General features: G+C 41.7%; 1 protein-coding gene across 1 annotated transcript; it reads right to left on the bottom strand.

The window, feature by feature from the left end:
* Positions 1–19,846: 19,846 nt before the first annotated feature.
* Positions 19,847–20,275, bottom strand: LOC142163046 (uncharacterized). The gene has a single exon (XM_075220298.1). It carries the CDS (start codon positions 20,273–20,275, stop codon positions 19,847–19,849), a length of 429 nt encoding a protein of 142 aa, XP_075076399.1.
* Positions 20,276–21,100: the final 825 nt, after the last annotated feature.

The raw sequence follows: 21,100 nt of genomic DNA, 5'->3' as shown, positions 1-21,100 counted from the left end.
AGGCAACAAAATAGCTGAAAGCTAAAACTGAACTGATAATATATTAACTGAAAGTAACTAAGAGTCAAAGATAATATGAAGATATGTTTACCTGCTGATACTGACTCAAATCTCTCAATATAGTTGTCAAGACCCAAATTTCCCACCATCGGGTGTCGTGATGGCGCCGACTATCGGAGCTAGGCAAGCCAAATATTTAAAACACCTTTCCTGCTTTCTTTCAAACAATATAATAAACGAGACAAAATTTAAGCGGAAGACTTTAAATCTAAAGCAACTGAAAATCAAAAGTGCGGAAGTTTAAAACACATCACTACCCAAGGTCTGGTGTCATTAGCTCACGGACTACTACAGAATACTACAAACAATGTCTGAAAGGAAATACATCATGTTTGTCTGATACAAGATGAACAAACGAAAAACATGGAAAGGGGCTTCGGCCTGCGAACACCAGCTAGGCTACCTCGAGAGTCCATGGACTGAAAATAGCTCCCAGAAGTCCTACTGTTGTGGTCCGTAAGCTGCTCCCTGATCTGTGCACAAAAATGCACAGAGTGTAGCATTAGCACAACCGACCCCATGTGCTGGTAAGTGCCTGGCCTAACCCCGGCGAAGTAGTGACGAGGCTAGACAGGACCTACCACAATTAACCTGTACAGATATATATACAAGTGCAAGAAAACAATAACAAGATAATACAAAGTAAAGCTAGGAGGGGACATGCTATCGGGGAGTAACAGATAAAAATGAAATATCGGAAATAAACAGAAGAAACTCCGGTTCCCATGATATATATATGTATAGTGGACGGCGTGCCACAGGATCCCATAATATCATATATAAGTGGACAGCGTGCCACACGATCCCAATTTTCATATACCACGTGGTAGGCGTACCACTCGTTCCCATTTCATCTTTATCACAGTGCGCAATATGTCACCGGCAACGGAGGCCAATAACTAATAATCACTCCAATTTGTGGTAGGCGTACCACTCGATCCCATTTCGTAAAATCATACGTGGACGGCGTGCCACACGATCCCATAATATCATATATAAGTGGACGGCGTGCCACACGATCCCATAATATCATATAAAAGTGGACGGCGTGCCACACGATCCCATAATATAATTCAAAACATCTGATTTTGTAAGGAGAGTCCAATTAGGGGAAATCAACAACATATCACTCTAACCCGACAAGGGTACAACTAACAGCCCAAAAATATCCCGACAAGAGAGTATATATATCGGTCTACACATCCCGACAAGGGAGTAATCACAACACATTCTCTTTTTAAATCCCTTCTTCCTCAACTAACACATTCATGTTTGAGCTAACGCTCCAAAAGTACACCAATCACAATTTTACCTCAACCGTTCACATTATATGAAACTCATCAAATAAACAAGGAGATTGTGTCATGTTATTTGAATTAAAAGCAATTAAGACTCACGGTCATGCTAGACTCCAGTGCATAGATAACTGTCACCATGCCTATACACCGTACTCCATATTAGCAAGTAGCAAATAACATCCTAATCCTATTCCCTCAAGCCAAAGTTAGAACAAACACTTACCTCGAATGCTCCAAACTCAACTCACGCTTCTAGTACAACTTTATCTCTTGATTCCACCACCAATCCGCTCGAATCTAGTCATAAGTTACTTAATCACATTAATAATTACTAAATGAATCACTCCCCATGCATGAAAATATATTTTACAAGGTCTTTTTTTCCAAAATGGTCAAAAATACCCCTGGACCCACGTGGTCGAAACTCGAGGTTCGAACCAAAACCTGGTTACCCATTCTCCCACGAATCTAAATATATGATTTGTTTTGAAATCGAACCCCAAATTGAGGTCCAACTTCTCAATTTGTAAAAAAAAACTAGGTTCTACTCAAAACACCCAATTTCCCCCATGAAAATCTTTGATTTGAAGTTGAAATCATGTTAAAAGATGTAAAAAATAAAGAAATTAAGTTAGAAATCACTTACCAATCGTTTTGGAGAAGAAAAGTTGTTTGGAAAATCGCCTCTGAGGTTTTGGGTTTTTGAAAAGTGAAAAAAATGACTGAAAATCCCGAGTTTATATACTTTGCTGGGGGCTGGCACGGACCGCGCAGAAATGTACCACTGCCGCGCTGAGGGAGGGAAGAAGTGGGCTTTCTCTGAACCCACCCAGCGCGGACCGCACTGATTTGGTACGCGGCCGCGCTGGTCGACCCTCTGAACCCCACCACGCGGACCGCACAGAACAGTATCGTGGTCGCGTGGCTGCCAGCGTGGACCGCACGGAAATGGCCGCGACTGCACTGGGGCCTGCAATATCTGAACCTGCATTTTTAATGTCTAAGACCTCCCGAGCCCCACTCAAAACTCACCCGAGCCCTCGGGGCTCCAAACCAAACATTCATATGATCTCGAAAACACCTTACGGACTTACTCGTGCGATCAAATCGCCAAAACGACATCATATACATAGGATCAAGCCTCGAAACACATGATTTTCTTTCAACTTTCATAAAACTCAAATATCACATTTTAAGTCCGAAACACGTCATATGACGTCCGTTTTTAGCCAAACTTTACAGATAGTGCTTAAAACATATTTAAGACTCGTACCGGGCGTCAGAACCAAAATACGAGCTCGATACCACAGTTTTCTGATCAATTTTCTTCTTCCATTTCCTTAATTAATTTCAGAGAACAATTTCACACAAAAAATCATTTCTCGGGATTGGGACCTCGGAATTTGATTCCGGGCACACACCCAAGTCCCATATTTTTCTACGGACCCTCCGGGACCGTCGAATCACATGTCCGGGTCTGTTTACCCAAAATGTTGACCGAAGTCAATATTATGCATATTAATATCAAAATTCATCACATTTTTCACATAATTCGCATATTTCAACATAAAACCTTTCCGGCTATGCGCCGGGCTGCGCACTCCAATCGAGGCAACTAACAACGAGGTTTTCAAGGCCTCGGAAGCACGGAACAAGGAAGAATTACGGTGATGACCCTTTGGGTCGTCACATTCTCCACCTCTAAAATAACCGTTCATCCTTGAACGGACAAAAGAAAGAAGTACCTGAGTCGGGAAATAAATGAGGATAACGGCTCCGCATAGCAGACTCGGACTCCCAGGTCGATGCCTCAGGAGGCTGACCTCTCCACTGAACACGCATTGAAGGAAAACTCTTCGACCTCAACTGTTGAACCTACCGGTCTAGAATAGCCACCGGCTCCTCCTCATATGAGCGATCCTTGTCCAATTGGACAGTGCTGAAATCCAACACGTGCGATGGATCGCCGTGATACTTCCGGATCATAGATACATGAAACACAGGATGCACAACTGACAAGCTAGGTGGCAAGGCAAGTCTATAAGCCACCTCTCCCACACGATCAAGAATCTCAAATGGACCGATGAACCTAGGGCTGAGCTTGCCCTTCTTCCCAAATCTCATCACGCCCTTCATAGGCGATACATGGAGAAATACTTGCTCACCAACCATGAAAGCAACATCTCTGACCTTGCGGTCTGCATAACTCTTCTGTCTGAACTGAGTTGTACGAAGTCTATCCTGAATAATCCGGACTTTATCCAAGGCTTCCTGAACCAAATCAGTACCCAATAATCGAGCCTCTCCCGGCTCAAACCATCCAACTGGAGACCGACATCGCCTACCATACAACGCCTCAAACAGAGCCATCTAGATTCTGGACTGGTAGCTGTTGTTGTAGGCAAATTCTGCTAAAGGCAAAAACTGGTCCCACGAGCCTCCAAAATCAATAACACAGGCTCAGAGCATATCTTCAAGAATCTGATCGCACTGACCGTCCGTCTGGGGATGAAATGCTGTGCTCAACTGCACCTGGGTGCCTAAGTCTCGCTAAACTGCTCTCCAGAAATGCGAGGTAAACTGTGGACCCCGGTCCGAAATGATAGATATGGTCACCCCATGAAGGCGGAGATCTTCCTGATGTAAATCTCAGCTAATCTCTCGGATAAATAGGTGGCTGCAACGGGAATAAAATGCGCTGACTTGGTCAGCCTATCAACAATAACCCAAACCGCGTCAAACTTCTTCCGAGTCAATGGAAGTCCAGTAACAAAGTCCATAGTGATTCGCTCCCACTTCCACTCGGGAAGCTCAATCCTCTGAAATAACCCACCAGGTCTCTGATGCTCATACTTAACCTACTGACAATTCAAACACCGTGCCACATATGCCACAATATCTTTCTTCATTCTACGCCACCAATAATGCTGCCACAAATCCTGGTACATCTTCGCGGCGCCCGGATGAATAGAGTACCGGGAGCTATGGGCCTCCTCTAAAATCAATTCCCGAAGCCCATCCATGTTAGGCACACAAACTCGACCCTCCAATCTCAATACACCATCATCTCCCAAGGTCACTTCCTTGGCACCTCCACGCTATATCGTGTCTCTCAAGACACACAAATGGGGATCATCGAGCAGCCGATCATTGATACGCTCCAATAACGAAGAACGAGTGACCGTGCAAGCTAATACTCGACTAGGCTCAGAAATGTCCAACCTTACAAACTGATTTGCCAAAGCCTGAACATCCAAAGCAAGCGGTCTCTCACCGACCGGGATATAAGCAAGACTGCCCATACTGGCTAACTTCCTACTCAAGGCATCGACCACCACATTGGCCTTTCTGGGGTGATATAAGATAGTGATGTCATAATCTTTCAACAATTCCAACCACCTCCTCTGCCTCAAATTCAACTCCTTTTGCTTGAACAAATACTGAAGACTCTTATGATCCGTGAACACCTCACACGTCACACCATATAAGTAATGCCTCCAGATCTTCAAGGCATGAACGATGGATGCCAACTCAAGATCATGCACCGGATAATTCTTCTCATGGATCTTCAACTGGCTCGAAGCATAGGCAATGACTTTGCCATCCTGTATCAACACTACACCAAGTCCAATACGAGATGCATCATAATAGACTGTATAAGGCCCTGAACCTATGGGCAAAACCAATACCGGTGCCGTAGTCAGAGCTGTCTTGAGCTTCTGAAAGCTCGCCTCACACTCATCTGACCACCTGAAATGGGCACCCTTCTGGGTCAATCTGGTCATAGGGGCTTCAATGGATCAAAACCCCTCCACGAACCGACGGTAGTAACCTGCTAACCCCAGGAAACTCCAAATCTCTGTAGCTGAAGCTGGTCGAGGCCAGTTCTTGACTGCCTCTATCTTCTTCGGGTCTACCTGAATACCCTCTGCTGATACGACATGACCCAGGAATGCAACCGAACTCAACCAAAACTTGCACTTTGAGAACTTGGCATACAACTGACTATCCTTCAGGGTCTGAAGAACCGCTCTGAGGTGCTGCTCATGCTCCTCCTAACTGCGGGAGTATATAAGAATATCGTCAATGAAGACTATCACGAACAAGTCCAAATAAGGTCTGAACACTCGGTTCATCAACTCCATGAATGCTGTTGGGGCATTAGTCAGTCCAAATGACATGACCAAAAACTCATAGTGCCCATACCGAGTGCGAAATGCTATCTTAGGGACATCAGACGCCCTAATCCTCAGCTGGTGGTAGCCAGATCTCAAATCTATCTTTGAAAACACCCTCGCACCATGAAGATGGTTGAATAAATCGTCGATCCTCGGCAGTGGATACTTGTTCTTAATCGTCACCTTGTTTAATTGCCGGTAATCAGTGCACATCCTAATCGAGCCATCTTTTTTCTTCACAAATAGCACTGGTGCGCCCTACGACGAAACACTGGGTCTAATGAAACCCTTCTCAAGCAAATCCTAAAGCTCGTCCTTTAACTCTTTCAACTCGGGCAGCGCCATACGATACAGCAAAATGGAAATGGGCTGAGTGCCCGGCGCCTGATCAATACAATAATCGATATCCCTGTCGGGCGGCATGCCCGACAGGTCTAAAGGGAAAACTTCGGGAAACTCCCGAACAATAGGAACGGAATCAATAGATGGGACCTCAGCGCTAGAGTCGCGAACATAAGCCAGATAAGCTAGACACCCCTACTCGACCATGCGTCGAGCCTTCACAGAAGAAATAACGCTGCGAGTGGTATGACCTGGGGTCCCTCTCTACTCTAGTCGGGGTAAATCTGGCAACGTCAAAGTCACAGTCTTGGCATGGAAATCCAAGATCGCATGATACGGGGACAACCAATCCATCCCTAATATGACGTCGAAATCCACCATATCCAAGAGCAACAAGTCAACACGGGTCTCAAGACCCCTGAATACCACAACACAGGAACGATGAACCCGGTCCACCACTATAGAATCCCCCACTGGTATAGACACATACACAGGAATACTCAAGGCCTCACTAGGCATAACCAAATAGGGTGCAAAATAGGACGACACATATGAATACGTAGATCCGGGATCAAATAGCACAGAAGCATCCCTATCACAGACCAGAATGGTACCTGTAATCACAACATCTGATGACTCAGCCTCTGGCCTGGCTGGCAAAGCATAGCAACGGGGATGGGCCCACCTCCCTGAATCACATCCCTGGGATAATCCGTTGCTGACTGACCCCTACCTCTGGCGGTCTGAGCTCCACTTCTAAGACCTCTGCCTCCACCTCTATGTCTTCTACCCCCGCCTCTAACTGGCTGGGCAGGCTGTGGGGCAACTGGTGCCTGATTCATAGGGCGAGGTTCCTGCTGCTGAGAGCTGCCGGAAGCTCGAGGGCAATACCTGGCAATGTGCCTTACATCGCTGTAAATGAAACAAGCCCTCGGCTACTAAGAGTAACGAAGTGGCGGGCCACTGATAGGTGCTGATGGAGAACTGAAGAGCTGCTGGTCAGAATACTACGGCTGAGAACCACGACTCACTGGTGAACCATGAGAAGTCTGGAGAGCTGACTGAAAGGGCCTCGGAGGATGTCCTCTACCATAAGAATCCCTGCTTCCAGACGAGGTACCGCTGAATCTACCAGAATGACGGGGCCTCTTATCAGACCCATGACCACCTCCCTAAGAAAGTGCCAGCTCTATCCGGCGGGCACCATCTACCGCCTCTTGAAATGTAATCTCACTCTAGGCACTCATGGCCATCTGAACACGGATCGGTTGAACCAACCCATCAACAAACCTCTGCACCCTCTCTCTCTCGGTGGGGAGTATCATAATGGTATGGCGTGCAAGATCAATAAACTGTGTCTCAAACTAGGTAACTGGCATCGAACCCTGCTGGAGTCGCTCAAACTGCCTGCGAAGGGCATCCCGCTGAGTAACTGGGAGAAACTTCCCCAGAAATAACTCTGAAACTGATCCCAGGTTAATGATGGCGACCCCGCTGGCCTGGCTAAACAGAAATCTCTCCACCAAGTCTTGGCGGATCCTGCTAGGTGAAAAGTGGCGAAGTCGGCCCCATTGGTCTCTAAAATACCCACAGTCCGAAGAACCTCATGACAGCTGCATGTGAAATTCTGGGCATCCTCTGAAGGTGTGCCACTATATGTGGTAATGAAGAGCCTAGTGAACCGATCTAGCCTCCACAGAGCATCTGCGGACATAGCTGTACCATCACTGGACTGAGCCGCAATACCTGGCTGGACCGCTGTAGCTGGCTGAACTACCATAGTTGGCTGAACTACTGTAGCCTGGGTTGGAGGAGCTACCGGCTCTGGAGTATGAGTAGCGGGAGTCTGAACTCCTCCCCCAGCCTGAGACGTGGCTGGTGCTACGGGAAGCAATCCCGCCCTTGAAATGCCCTCCATAAAGCCTACCAATCAGACCAAAGCGTCCTGAAGCACTAGAGTGGCTATGAAACCCTCTGGGACCTGATCTTGGCCCACTGGAGCTGCTGGAGCTGGAACCTCCTCGTCATAGTCAATATTAGGCTCCACCTCTGGGACTGTTGCTCGGGGCTGAGCTCTGCCCCGACCTCGGCCTCTGGCACGGCCTCGCCCGCTGCCCCTGATAGGAGCTACTGCTGGGGGCTCGAGCTGCTGCGCGGTAGAAGAGGAAGCACGTGTTCTCGCCATCTACGAAAGAACGGAGTAGGAAGACAATCAATACTTGAGAAACAGTATCCCACGACAAGAATGAACAAAGTAAAGTTTTCCTAACTCAGTAGCCTCTACGGGATAAATACAGACGTCTCCGTACCGATCCCTCAGACTCTACCGAGCTTGTCCGTGAGTTGTGAGACCTAAGTAACCTAGGGCTCTGATACCAACTTGTCACGACCCGGATTTTCGACCATCGGGTGTCGTGATGGCGCCTACTATCGGAGCTAGGCAAGCCAAATATTTAAAACACCTTTCTTGCTTTCTTTCAAACAATATAATAAATGAGACAAAATTTAAGCGGAAGACTTTAAATCTAAAGCAATTGAAAACCAAAAGTGCGGAAGTTTAATACACATCACTACCCAAGGTCTGGTGTCACTAGCTCACGGACTATTACAGAATACTACAAACAATGTCTGAAAGGAAATACATCATGTTTGTCTGATACAAGATGAACAAACGAAAAACATGGAAAGGGGCTTCGGCCTGCGAACGCCAGCTAGGCTACCTCGAGAGTCCCTGGACTGAAAATAGCTCCCAGAAGTCCTACTGCTGTGGTCCGTAAGCTACTCCCTGATCTGTGCACAAAAATGCACAGAGTGTAGCATCAGCACAACCGACCCCATATGTTGGTAAGTGCCTGGCCTAACCCCGGCGAAGTAGTGACGAGGCTAGACAGGACCTACCACAATTAACCTGTACAAATATATATACAAGTGCAAGAAAACAATAACAAGATAATACAAAGTAAAGCTAGGAGGGGACATGCTATCGGGGAGTAACAGATAAAAATGAAATATCAGAAATAAACAGAAGAAACTCTGGTTCCCATGATATATATTCATATATAATTGGACGGCGTGCATAGTGGACGGCGTGCCACACGATCCCATAATATCATATATAAGTGGACGGCGTGCCACACGATCCCAATTTTCATATACCACGTGGTAGGCGTACCACTCGTTCCCATTTCATCTTTATCACAGTGCGCAATATGTCACCGACATTGGAGGCCAATAACCAATAATCACTCTAATTTGTGGTAGGCGTACCACTCGATCCCATTTCATAAATTCATACGGGGACGGTGTGCCACACGATCCCATAATATCATATATAAGTGGACGACGTGCCACACGATCCCATAATATCATATAAAAGTGGACGGCATGCCACATGATCCCATAATATAATTCGAAACATCTGATTTTGTAAGGAGAGTCCCATTAGGGGAAATCAACAACATATCACTCTAACCCGGCAAGGGTACAACTAACAGCCCAAAAATATCCCCACAAGGGAGAGTATATATATCGGTCTACACATCCCAGCAAGGGAGTAATCACAACACATTCTCTTTTTAAATCCCTTCTTCCTCAACTAACACATTCATATTCGAGCTAACGCTCCAAAAGTACACCAATCACAATTTTACCTCAACCATTCACATTATATGAAACTCATCAAATAAACAAGGAGATTGTGTCACGTTATTCGAATTAAAAGCAATTAAGACTCACGATCATGCTAGACTCCGGTGCATAGATAACCGTCACCATGCCTATACACCATACTCCACATTAGCAACTAGCAAATAACATCCTAATCCTATTCCCTCAAGCCAAAGTTAGAACAAACACTTACCTCGAATGCTCCAAACTCAACTCACGCTTCTAGTATAGCTTTACCTCTTGATTCCACCACCAATCCACTCGAATCTAGTCATAAGTTACTTAATCACATTAATAATTACTAAATGAATCACTCCCCATGCATGGAAATAAATTTTACAAGGTTTTTTTCCCAAAATGGTCAAAAATACCCTCAGACCCACGTGGTCGAAACTCGAGGTTTGAACCAAAATCCAGTTACCCATTCTCCCACGAATCCAAATATATGATTTGTTTTGAAATCGGACCCCAAATTGAGGTCCAACTTCTCAATTTGTAAAAAAACCTAGGTTCTACCCAAAACACCCAATTTCCCCCATGAAAATCTTTGATTTGAAGTTGAAATCTTGTTAAAAGATGTCAAAGAATAAAGAAATTAAGTTAGAAATCACTTACCAATCGTTTTGTAGAAGAAAAGTTGTTTGGAAAATTGCCTCTTAGGTTTTGGGTTTTTGAAAAGTGGAAAAATGACTGAAAATCCCGAGTTTATATGCTTTGCTGGGTGCTGACGCGGACTGCGTAGAAATGTACCGCGGCCGCGCCGAGGGAGGGAAGAAGTGGGCTTTCTCTCAACCCACCCAGCGCGGACTGCACTGATTTGGTGCGTGGCCGCGCTGGTTGACCCTCTGAACCCCACCACGCGGATCGCACAGAACAGCACTGCGGCCGCGTGGCTGCCAGCGAGGACCGCGCGAAAATGGCCGCGGCCGCACTGGGGCCTGCAATATCTGAACCTGCATTTTTAATGTCTAAGACCTCCCGAGCCCCACTCAAAACTCACCCGAGCCCTCGGGGCTCCAAACCAAACATTCATATGATCTCGAAAACACCTTACGGACTTACTCGTGCGATCAAATCGCCAAAACGACATCATATACATAGGATCAAGCCTCGAAACACATGATTTTCTTTAAACTTTCATAAAACTCAAATTCCCCATTTTAAGTCCGAAACACGTCATATGAGGTCCGTTTTTAGCCAAACTTTACAGATAGTGCTTAAAACATATTTAAGACTCGTACCGGGCGTCGGAACCAAAATACGAGCCCGATACCACAGTTTTCTAATCAATTTTCTTCTTCCTTTTCCTTAATTAATTTCAGAGAACAATTTCACATAAAAATTTATTTCTCGGGCTTGGGACCTCGGAATTTGATTCAGAGCACACGCCCAAGTCCCATATTTTTCTACGGACGCTCCGGGACCGTCGAATCACAGGTCCGGGTCCGTTTACCCAAAATGTTGACCGAAGTCAATATTATGCATATTAATATTAAAATTCATCACATTTTTCACATAATTCGCATATTTCAACATAAAAGCTTTCCGGTTATGTGCCCGGACTACACACGCCAATCGAGGCAACTAACAGCGGAAGCACGAAACAAGGAAAAATTACGGTGATGACCCTTTGGGTCGTCACAATAGTAAGTAAAATAGATGTCCGGCCTTAAAAGGCTTGGTATGTGTAATTGCTCTACCGTAGTAGGCTTGGTCATACATGCTTGGCCATACTAAGCTCTGTATCTCACCCATTCTGGGCTCGCTCATAGGCTCTCGGCCATAGTAGGCTCGGTATATAACTTACCATCTGATCCGGGGTTGCCCAATAGGGGCCTGTCGACCGGTTATAGCTCGGTGGTGGTGAAAATACTATAATATTGTATATATATAGACCTTCTACTCTCTTGACTGAAAGAAGACAATAGTTAACTGGATAGAAAGTCCTAATAAAGGAGAATACTGTAACTTATGAGACAAGGATAATGTGAATAAATTCAGAAAAATGAACTTCTCTTTGTGTCTCGTTATCAAACACATGTCGTTATGGAATCATGCAAAAATGAAGGAAAGGTTTAGCCTTAACATACCTTAACCTCGATGAGTCCTTAATAGCTTCCAAGCATTAAACAACTCAAATCAGTATACCATAGCATAAGGAGATTCAAAATCAGTGCTGAGTGAAGGCTATGTCCGTAATTTAATCTAGTAGCTCGTTTATGTAAATTTTGGCAGCATCTCTCCTATAACAAGGGCCTCATACAATATCATATACCAACAACAACAACCAAAGCAATACAATAAAAACAACATCAACAATAGGTAAAAAATATTTCATTAACAAGTCATCAACATATCACGATGAGCGGCAAGCTCGGATTGAATCCCTTTAGCACCCTTCAACCCTATTACCATTAATTCTTGAACATAGTAATATATTCAGTATAATAATCAATACCTTTTAAAGGATTTTCAACCTTGTCTCAACTTTAAAGTTACCCGAAATAGCCCAACACAAGATAATATCATTGTCGACAACTTCTAAGTGCTTTTTAGCCATTTCCTTTTCTAGTTACCAATTTCCTCAACAATATTGACATCTAAACCAACATATTAATACTAAAAATATCATATACAACTTAGTTTCCATAATTTTAAGCCACTTAAAGTTCATAAGAGCAACTTTCAAATCAATCCATCAAGAACAATATCTCAAGCTAATCCAAGTATTATCTTGTAGTTTATCATCCTAACAACTTAACCAACATACAAGAAAGCCTAAAAACAATTAGTAGGATGTTAGAATCACCTTATACAGTAGAAACAACTTGAAATTTCAGCCAAACACAGCCCAATATTATTTTCAATGACACTATAACACTATAGGTGTTGTATTCTCTTATTGAATCAGCTTTTGGAGTTAAAGTTGGAATGTAAACACTTGTAATTCGCCTTGAAAATCTAATATAAATGAAGGAGGGACTGATTTTTACCTTAATAAACAAGAAACCCATGATACCTGAGGTTAATTCACTTTGAAGAACCCTCCAAAACAGCCACAAGATGAAGAACTACGATCTAGCAAGCACCACAAAATTTCTAGCATTGGATTCATGTTTTTGTCTTAGGTTTTCACCATAGAATCATGGAGGAACCATTGGAGAGCATTTAGGAGTATTTATGAACTATTTTTGACGAGAAAAATGATTGAAAACGATTTATAATTGACTTAAATACAGGCTGGAGTTTACACTGACTTCGTGGGGCCCATGGGAGCTGCTTTGTGGAGTCTCGTGAAAACGCGAATACCTCTCTACTCTGATGTCGTACTGACAAACGGTTAAATTATTTAAAAAATAAACTCGTGGATCTTCAATTTGGTAGGTAGATCATCCCCTACCTCCAAGTATATTGGGATAAAAGCTCAGCTACATTTGACCTAAGTTTCAACAAATTTGTGAATATAACTTGTGATGACCTTTTTCAACATTTGTTCCACAACTCTTTGACTTCAAAACATAAAATACGACTACCATACGACTAAAATAACTCATAACATAATCTCCTTATAATGTTAAGCACCCTAGTCTCACCCCAAAAGTACATGTTATACTATTCCCAATTTGTCGACTTTCGACGAAACTTATTTTCTTCAATTCGTTTAGCTTCTAAACCTTCAAACCCTCTTGGTACTTGGTATTCATGATCTTAAATATTATTAACCTCCAAGTTAATATTATTAACTAACTTTGTAAACATTTCAAAGATGATTTCATTTCCGAGCTTACATCAATTGACTTACGACGTACTCTTACGTACGAATACATGAGGTGTAACAGTTGATTTAAAATGTAAAATATCTCTGTACGAGGGGAGTATCTCCACACAATAGGAGTAGTTGACTTTGAATGTAAAAACCTCCACATGATGGGAGTAGATGACTTGAAATGTAAAAACCTGTAACATGCATAAATAAAACGTCAAAACAATCAAGTTGAAATAAAGAAACAAGGAGCATGCGCAAGAGATACTCATGACTGCGAAACTAAATTACAATCATCGAGCAGCAGAATGTATTGTGGAATTGGATGTTGCATCCTTTGACTAGCGAAGTCGGCCATGAAAATTTAAAGTATCTACTTGGAATATGTAATATGGCATAGTGATGGTGCGATTTGTGCAAAATTCTCCAGTTGGCAAAGAGATCAGTTTACTATATACATTGCTCTGATTGGCGAAGCCAGCGGCTCGATATGTATAGGGCACTCTGATTGGTTGAGCAGACAGTTTATTATATATAAGGTTCCGATTGGTGGGAAAAAGTGGATTGATATGTGTAGGGTGCTTTGATTGTATCGATGACTTGGTTCCGGAATACCTGCAAAGAATTTGAAGTTAGTCCTTAACCATATGAGAAAAAGAATTGAATAATGAAGGAGAGATAATGGTTCATGAGATGGTAGCGGGTTCGTCATTGCTCCTAGTGTAATCTATTATCCCTCGACTCCTGTCCATCCTGTGACCAAAGAGAAGTTCTTAGTTGGGGGGGGGGGGGGTGGTGCTGTGTTGACTTTAAGCCTGGCGTTACCCCGGACCTGGTGGATTAAGCCATGAGGTTCGGTAGGTGTAAAGATAGAATTTTTTAATACAAACATTTTGAAATTCATTTATTTTCACGGCAAAGTGCTGTTGTTCCGGATTATGACATGTTTAGACGTTCCCTTCGATGCGAATGTCATTTATGGGTGATTTTTTCCGTTGATGACATTTCCTGGAGATGTCCTTGATGATGTAGCTTCTTGATGTCACAATCGTGTCCTAATTTAACAAATGCATTACAAAGGTTTTCCTATATTATGGCCGAACCTTTTCAGGTTGCCTATGTATCCAAATAGAATCAGGTCAAAACGTAGTTCGAGGATGATAAAATGATGCATGAATTATGAAGATGATTGAGCCTGACTTTGGAATCCTACCTATCCAAATGGAATTAGGTCAAAACGTAGTTCGATTACAATAGATGCAAATTGATGAGAAATTGAAATTAAGTGGTCGAGTCTAACTCCGACTACCTACATATCCAAATGGAATTAGGTCTAGATGTTGTTCAATAACAAAAAATGACTGAATTCGATGTTGATTGCCTATGTATTTGTGTAAAAGGAAATCAAGTTGTGGCGTGGTTCCAAATACAAACAAAATGATATTTGGATTTTTATTAGAAAAAGAGAGGGAGACGTACCTTTCATGGGTTGCCTATGTATCCTACCGTGGGAAGTCAGGTTGGGCGTTGTTTTGTTACTACCAAACCCTAATTCTATTGTCTTCAAATGTAGTATCTCTCAATTGCATCTTAATTAAGGGGCTTCGTGCTGACTCTGCCGTCCCTTTTTGCTAGGATCAATGCTCCTCCCGACAATACTCGATGGACCACATAAGGTCCTTGCCAGTTTGGTGCGAATTTTCCTTTGGCCTCTTCCTGATGAGGGACTATTTTCTTCAAAACCAACTGACCCGGTGTAAATTGCTGAGGTGTCAACTTTTTATTGAACGTGTTAGGCAACCTATTTTGATATAGCTAGCCATGACATACTGTGTCCATTCTCTTTTCATCGATGAGCATGAGTTGCTCCTGCCTGACAGGTATACATTATGCGTCGTCTAACTTGGCTTCCTAAATGACTGTTAAAGATGGTATCTCGACCTCTGCGAGTGTCATAGCTTCTGTGCCATATACCAACATGTATGACGTTGCCCTGATAGATGTTCTCATAGTGGTTCGGTAACACAATAAGGCGAAGGATAGCTTCTCGTGCCACTGCCTGTGATTGTCCACTATCTTCTGTAAGATTATTTTGATGTTTTTATTAGCCACTTCGACCGCTCAATTCATTTGAAGCCTGTAGGCTGGAGTTGCGGTGGACGATTCTGAACTTCTCGTAAATCTCCCTCATGAGATCACTATTGAGATTGGCTGCATTATCTGTTATGATTGACATTGGGATCCCAAATCAGCAGATTATGCAGTTACAGACGAAATTTGCCACCACCTTCTTCGTGAAGGCCTTATATGTATAAGCTTCGACCCATTTCTTGAAGTAGTCACTAATGCAGCTAGTTCTATAGGTCCAATGACGTCTATGTCCCAAGTGGAGAATGACCAAGGAAATCCCATTATGTTTAGCTCATTAGGTGGAACCCGGATGAAATCCCTATGAATCTAGCACTGGTGACACTTCTGCATGTAATAGATACTATTAATTTCCATGGTTATCCATGTCACGACCCAAACCGATGGGCCACGACGGACACCCGGTACCTTACTCAACCGAGTACCAATGTAACGTATCTTTCTTATTACATTATCATATACACGTGACATAAGGGCCTAATAGGCCAACATAATTATTTATAACTCAAGATACAGGCCGACAAGGCCGTACAATCTTTCACGTATACAACATATGTCTACAAGCCTCTAAGAGTACATAAATGACATAAAGGTCAGGAAAGAGTCCCGCAATACCAAACAATACAGATCTAAATCATACCAGCCAAACAAGCAACTCCGAAGCAAATAGAGCACACCAGCATCTTCCGCTGAGCTGATAGCCTACTTGGGGGGCTCTCGACCTGTCTATCGGGACCTGTTGGCATGAAACGTAGTGTCCCCAGGCAAAAGGGACGTCTGTATGAATAATATACCAAGTATATAAGGCACATAAATAAATACATAAGAGACATCAAAGAAATATAGAGTACATGACTCAACCTGTAAGTCTGAATAACTTTGTAAATTATAAATTACTTTTAGCATCATGCATATGCGTATGAATGTCATGTCGTGCATAGGTACATGTTTCATAACATTATCAGCCTTTGAGGGCATCCCATCATATCATATCGGCCATTGTGGGCAAACTCATCAACGTATACCAGTTAATCAGGTTGTTGCACGTATATAACGCCATCACCATTCCCATATCCCATTTATATATATATACATACATATATATATGCGTATATAACGCCGTCTGAGTCATATTTCAGCCACTATGGGCAACATCATCATCATATACCAGCTGATCAGGTGATGGTGCGTATATAATGCCATAACCTTTCCCATATCCCATATACATATATATACATATAAATACGTGTATATAACGCCGTTTGAATCATATTTCAGTCACTGTGGGTAACATCATCATCATATACCAGCTGATCATGTGGTGGTGCCTATATAACGTCATAACCTTTTCCCATATACATATATTTACATATATACGTGTATATAACGCCATATGGTCATGGGTCAATGCACATGTATAAATGAGTGAAATGCATGAAAATATGTAATAATCTCAATATTCTTTCTAGATAAACATTTCCAACTGCGTATTATTCTGAGACCCATAAACAAAAGATATTAATATTTTTCATGTGGAATCGAAATATAGACACCCCTACTATTTCTATGAATAGAGTAATTTATGAAAACTGCGTGTTTGCTCGTTTCTTCAGTATAACTTGGACCATGTCCAAGGAAAGAAGGGAGGGCCTTAACATACATGTTCCGTGAAATTTTAGAACGAAATGAAAGAAGAAATACAGTAAAACGCAACGTGTGAACATTACTTTTTTGCACGTTTTATCGCAAAGGCATTACATGAACTTCACTTCAAACAGAGAAATCTTTTAATCTAGATTGATAATATTCATGCAAACTTGATCATCTCTCAATTTTAATGCATAAAATATTTTGCAGATAGATACAAGAATAAAAGACACACGCTCGTTTGTAGTTTTTCCCGTGAACTTAAAATTCTGACTTCAATTCGAACACTTAATAGAAAAGTATTACAGTTTTATCCAACGAAAATTATATATATGAAGACTAACCAAGAATTGATAAAGCTTTCGACCATCTCAAGCTATTTGTAAGCTGTTTCGTGCTTCATATTAAACAAACTCATATCGATTATCAAAATTCATATTCACGTAGCATAGTCCTCACAAAACCAGGACATTAAGCATTGTCAGATAATGTTTGTGGCGGCGTTGATTTATTAAAATCCAAAAAAAAAATCATACTTGGTATAAAGTCCTGATTATTAGATTAATCCTTAATATGCACCTTAATTTAAAACTTTAATCATAATAAAGAAAAATACACAAATCCTCATTTATATATGCAAGATAAGGCGAAATAAAAAATTCTCATTAACCACTTCTTCATCTACCTTAATCGTGCAATCATGTAGCTAATTAAAATGTACATGTATTCTGATTTTTTTTTGCCATAAATAATTAGTAATCAAGTGTATCATTAAAAAATAAATGCATTAAAAAGTTGCAAAAGCAAATGCACTAGCTAACCTTGGTTCATCTACGGAAATGAAAGGATCGGACTCCGGTACGGTCGTGCTGCTTATGCACTCGGTGCTGGACGTAGATATCTATTATGAGGTAAATGCGACCAATCAGGTCTGTGACTGGAGAAATAAGATCATTGACTATCTAAAGCACGAAAAGTTGCCTAAAGATCCCAAGGCATCGCGATATAGCTACGCACTAAGGCATCGCGATATAGTTTTAAAGGAGGACAACTGTACATAAGATCTTTCCAAGGCTCGTTGGCTCGATGTTTGGGAGGCTCTGAAGATAACTATGTTATGCAAGAAGTCCACGAAGGATTTGTAGAATATCATTAAGGCGCATATTCCTTAGTACTAAAATTAATAAGGGTAGGATATTATTGGCACCGGATGAAACAAGACGCCAAAGCTTATGTTCAAAAAGGCAATAAATCTCAATGCTAAGCACCGTTGGTACATCAACCGGCAGAGCCACTGCACTCGGTTCTGTCACCATGGCCATTCATGAAGTGGGAAATGGATATTGTCACACAACTGCCACCGGCCCCTAGTAAGGTAAGATTTCTTTTGATTTTAACTGACTATTTTTCTTAATGGGTTGAAGCAGGTCCTTATCAGAAGATCGGCGAATGTGAAGTGGTAGATTTCTTGTATGAGAACATTATTTGCAGATTTTGGATACCAAAAGAGATAGCCTACACAACAAACCACAGTTTGTAGGCGCAAAAGTCACAAAGTTCCTCGAAGACTTGAAAATCAAGAAGATCACATCATTACCCTATCATCCGAGCGCAAATGGCCAAACAGAATCAACGAACAAGGTAATTACACAAAATCTCAAAAAGTGATTGAAAGCAACAAAAGGAAAGTTGAATGAGATTTTGCTGGAATCCTTTGAAATTCTTGAAACGAATTTGTTCCTGCTCTTCACGTCTTTGGTGTAGTATAACAGTAGCTTTTACCTTGTAAATGTTTCTTGCTTTAGAACTTAACGTTCTTGGTTACAATTTTCTTAGGACTTGGTTTCAAACCAAAGTCATGAATTAAAGGCTAAAGACAAATGGTTTAATTGGTTATGTTTCTTACTAAGACTTTCCAAGTCTTATGTTTCTTTAAGACAAATTGTCAAGTTGGATAAGACTCACTTATATGTAGTGAGTCATTCCTTAATTAGTGACCTTGTGCAACGTTTCTTTAGGCATAATTAGTTATGTTTTTGTCCGCTTATTAGTTAACTGGGTAATGTTCTATTACCCGGTAATTAATTAATTACCCGCATAATTTAAAAAAAATTCATAATTCTATTTATTTTTAAAATACTTCATATATACTTTATATATTATATTGTCGTGGTCATATGGTACCTTGCATGGTATTAGTTCATATTTATCGGGTATTATCGCTCGACCCATATTTTATTCCAAATTGGCCACTTTCAATGAAACTCATTTTCTTTAATCTGTGTACCCCTTTATCCTTCATAAAACTTATTTATCGCTTGTTATAAATAGCGTAAGTACTTTAACGTCAAGATGATTTCATTCCCGAGTCTTACATCGGTTAACTGAAAACAAAATTTTAATGTACAATACTTCAGGGTGAAACATCGTCGTAACTTAATACTACAAAACGCGACATCACCGTAATGTAATGCTGTAAGATGTGACATCTCACTTCCGGGCTCTCATTAATTTATTTATGTCGTATTTTCATATACAAAAATATGGGGTGTAACAATCTAAAGTTTTCGACCCTTAAAATCTTCTTTGATAGAGTTGTGAGGTCCACACGTTCCTGCATGTATCTCTTCCAGTAATCTTGTTGCTTTAGCGACATATACATACCTTTACAGACCCAAGTCCGGGGTCATCCTATACAGGACTTCCCCGTTAAGGAAAAAGTGATTTTCCAGTCTTATCAATGCTCACTTTTGACAACTAGTGGCATTCTCTCGATATTCTCTTGCTTCAAGGAACCTTTTGATGTCGTAGTACCACAACTTACCGTCTGACTCTTCATCCACATTGAAATAGTACGCATGCTGATATCGAACCTCCATCTCGATGGGATCGATGTAATTCCTGTCTGGATGCTGGATCATAGATGAGAAGGTTGCAAGAGCGTCGGTGAACTCATTCTGGATTCTAGGAACATGTTTGAACTTAATCTTGGTAAAGTTCTTACATAATTCTTTCACGTAGTGCAAATATGGAAGGATCTTGATATTCTTGGTGATCCATTCACCCTGAACTTGATGTATCAGTAGATCAGAGTCTCCTATTACCAGAAGCTCCTTGATGTTCATGTCAACAGTCATCCTTATACCAAGTATGCATGCTTTATATTTTGCCATATTATTTGTCTAAGGGAATCTTATCTTGGATGAAGCCGAGTAATGTTGCCCTGACTCATAAACTAGGACTGCCCCAATCCCTACACCTTTAAATTTGCTGCCCCATCAAAAAATATTCTCCACCCTGGGTATGACTCTGCAATATCCTCCCTTGCGAATAAGACTTCTTCATCTGGGAAGTATATGATGAGTGGCTCGTAATCTTTTTCCACTGGGTTCTTTACAAGATGATCGTCTAACTCTTGCCCTTTGATAGCTTTCTGTGTTATGTACACAATATCGAATTCACTAAGAAGAATCTACCATTTGGCCAACTTTCCTGTAGGAATTGATTTTTGGAAGATGTACTTGAGCGGGTCGAGTTGGGATATCAGATGCATGGTGTATGCTGTCATGTAGTGCCTTATCTTTTGAGCGATCCAAGTCAAAGCGCAGCAGGTCCGCTCTAACAAGGTATATCAGGCTTCATATGGTGTGAAATTCTTACTCAGGTAGTATATGCTTTCTCCTTTCTTCTAGTCTCATCGTGTTGTCTCAACACGTACCCAAATGCGTTATCTAGAACGGACAAGTATAATAACATTAGCTTTTAGGATTTTGAAGGAACTAACACTAGTTGATTCACAAATACTCCTTGATCTTGTAGAAAGCTTTCTAACATTATTCCTTCCAATTTATAGCAACGTCTTTTTTCAACAACATGAAATAAGCTTGTAGATTACCGTTGACTAGGCTATGAACCTGCTAACGTAGTTTAATCTGTCGAGGAAGCTCATCACATCTTTTTTGCTCATAGGCAGTGGCAAGTCTTATATGGCCTTGATC

The sequence above is a fragment of the Nicotiana tabacum genome, chromosome 1, assembly GCF_000715075.1.
Source record: "Nicotiana tabacum cultivar K326 chromosome 1, ASM71507v2, whole genome shotgun sequence".
Lineage (NCBI taxonomy): Eukaryota > Viridiplantae > Streptophyta > Magnoliopsida > Solanales > Solanaceae > Nicotiana > Nicotiana tabacum.
Note: the sequence above shows the minus strand (reverse complement) of the source record. Positions and strands in the feature narration are given on the sequence as shown.

Excerpts from the sequence above, each read along its gene's own strand:
- LOC142163046 (XM_075220298.1), bottom strand. The coding sequence starts at position 20,275 with ATGGCAAAATATAAAGCATGCATACTTGGTATAAGGATGACTGTTGAC.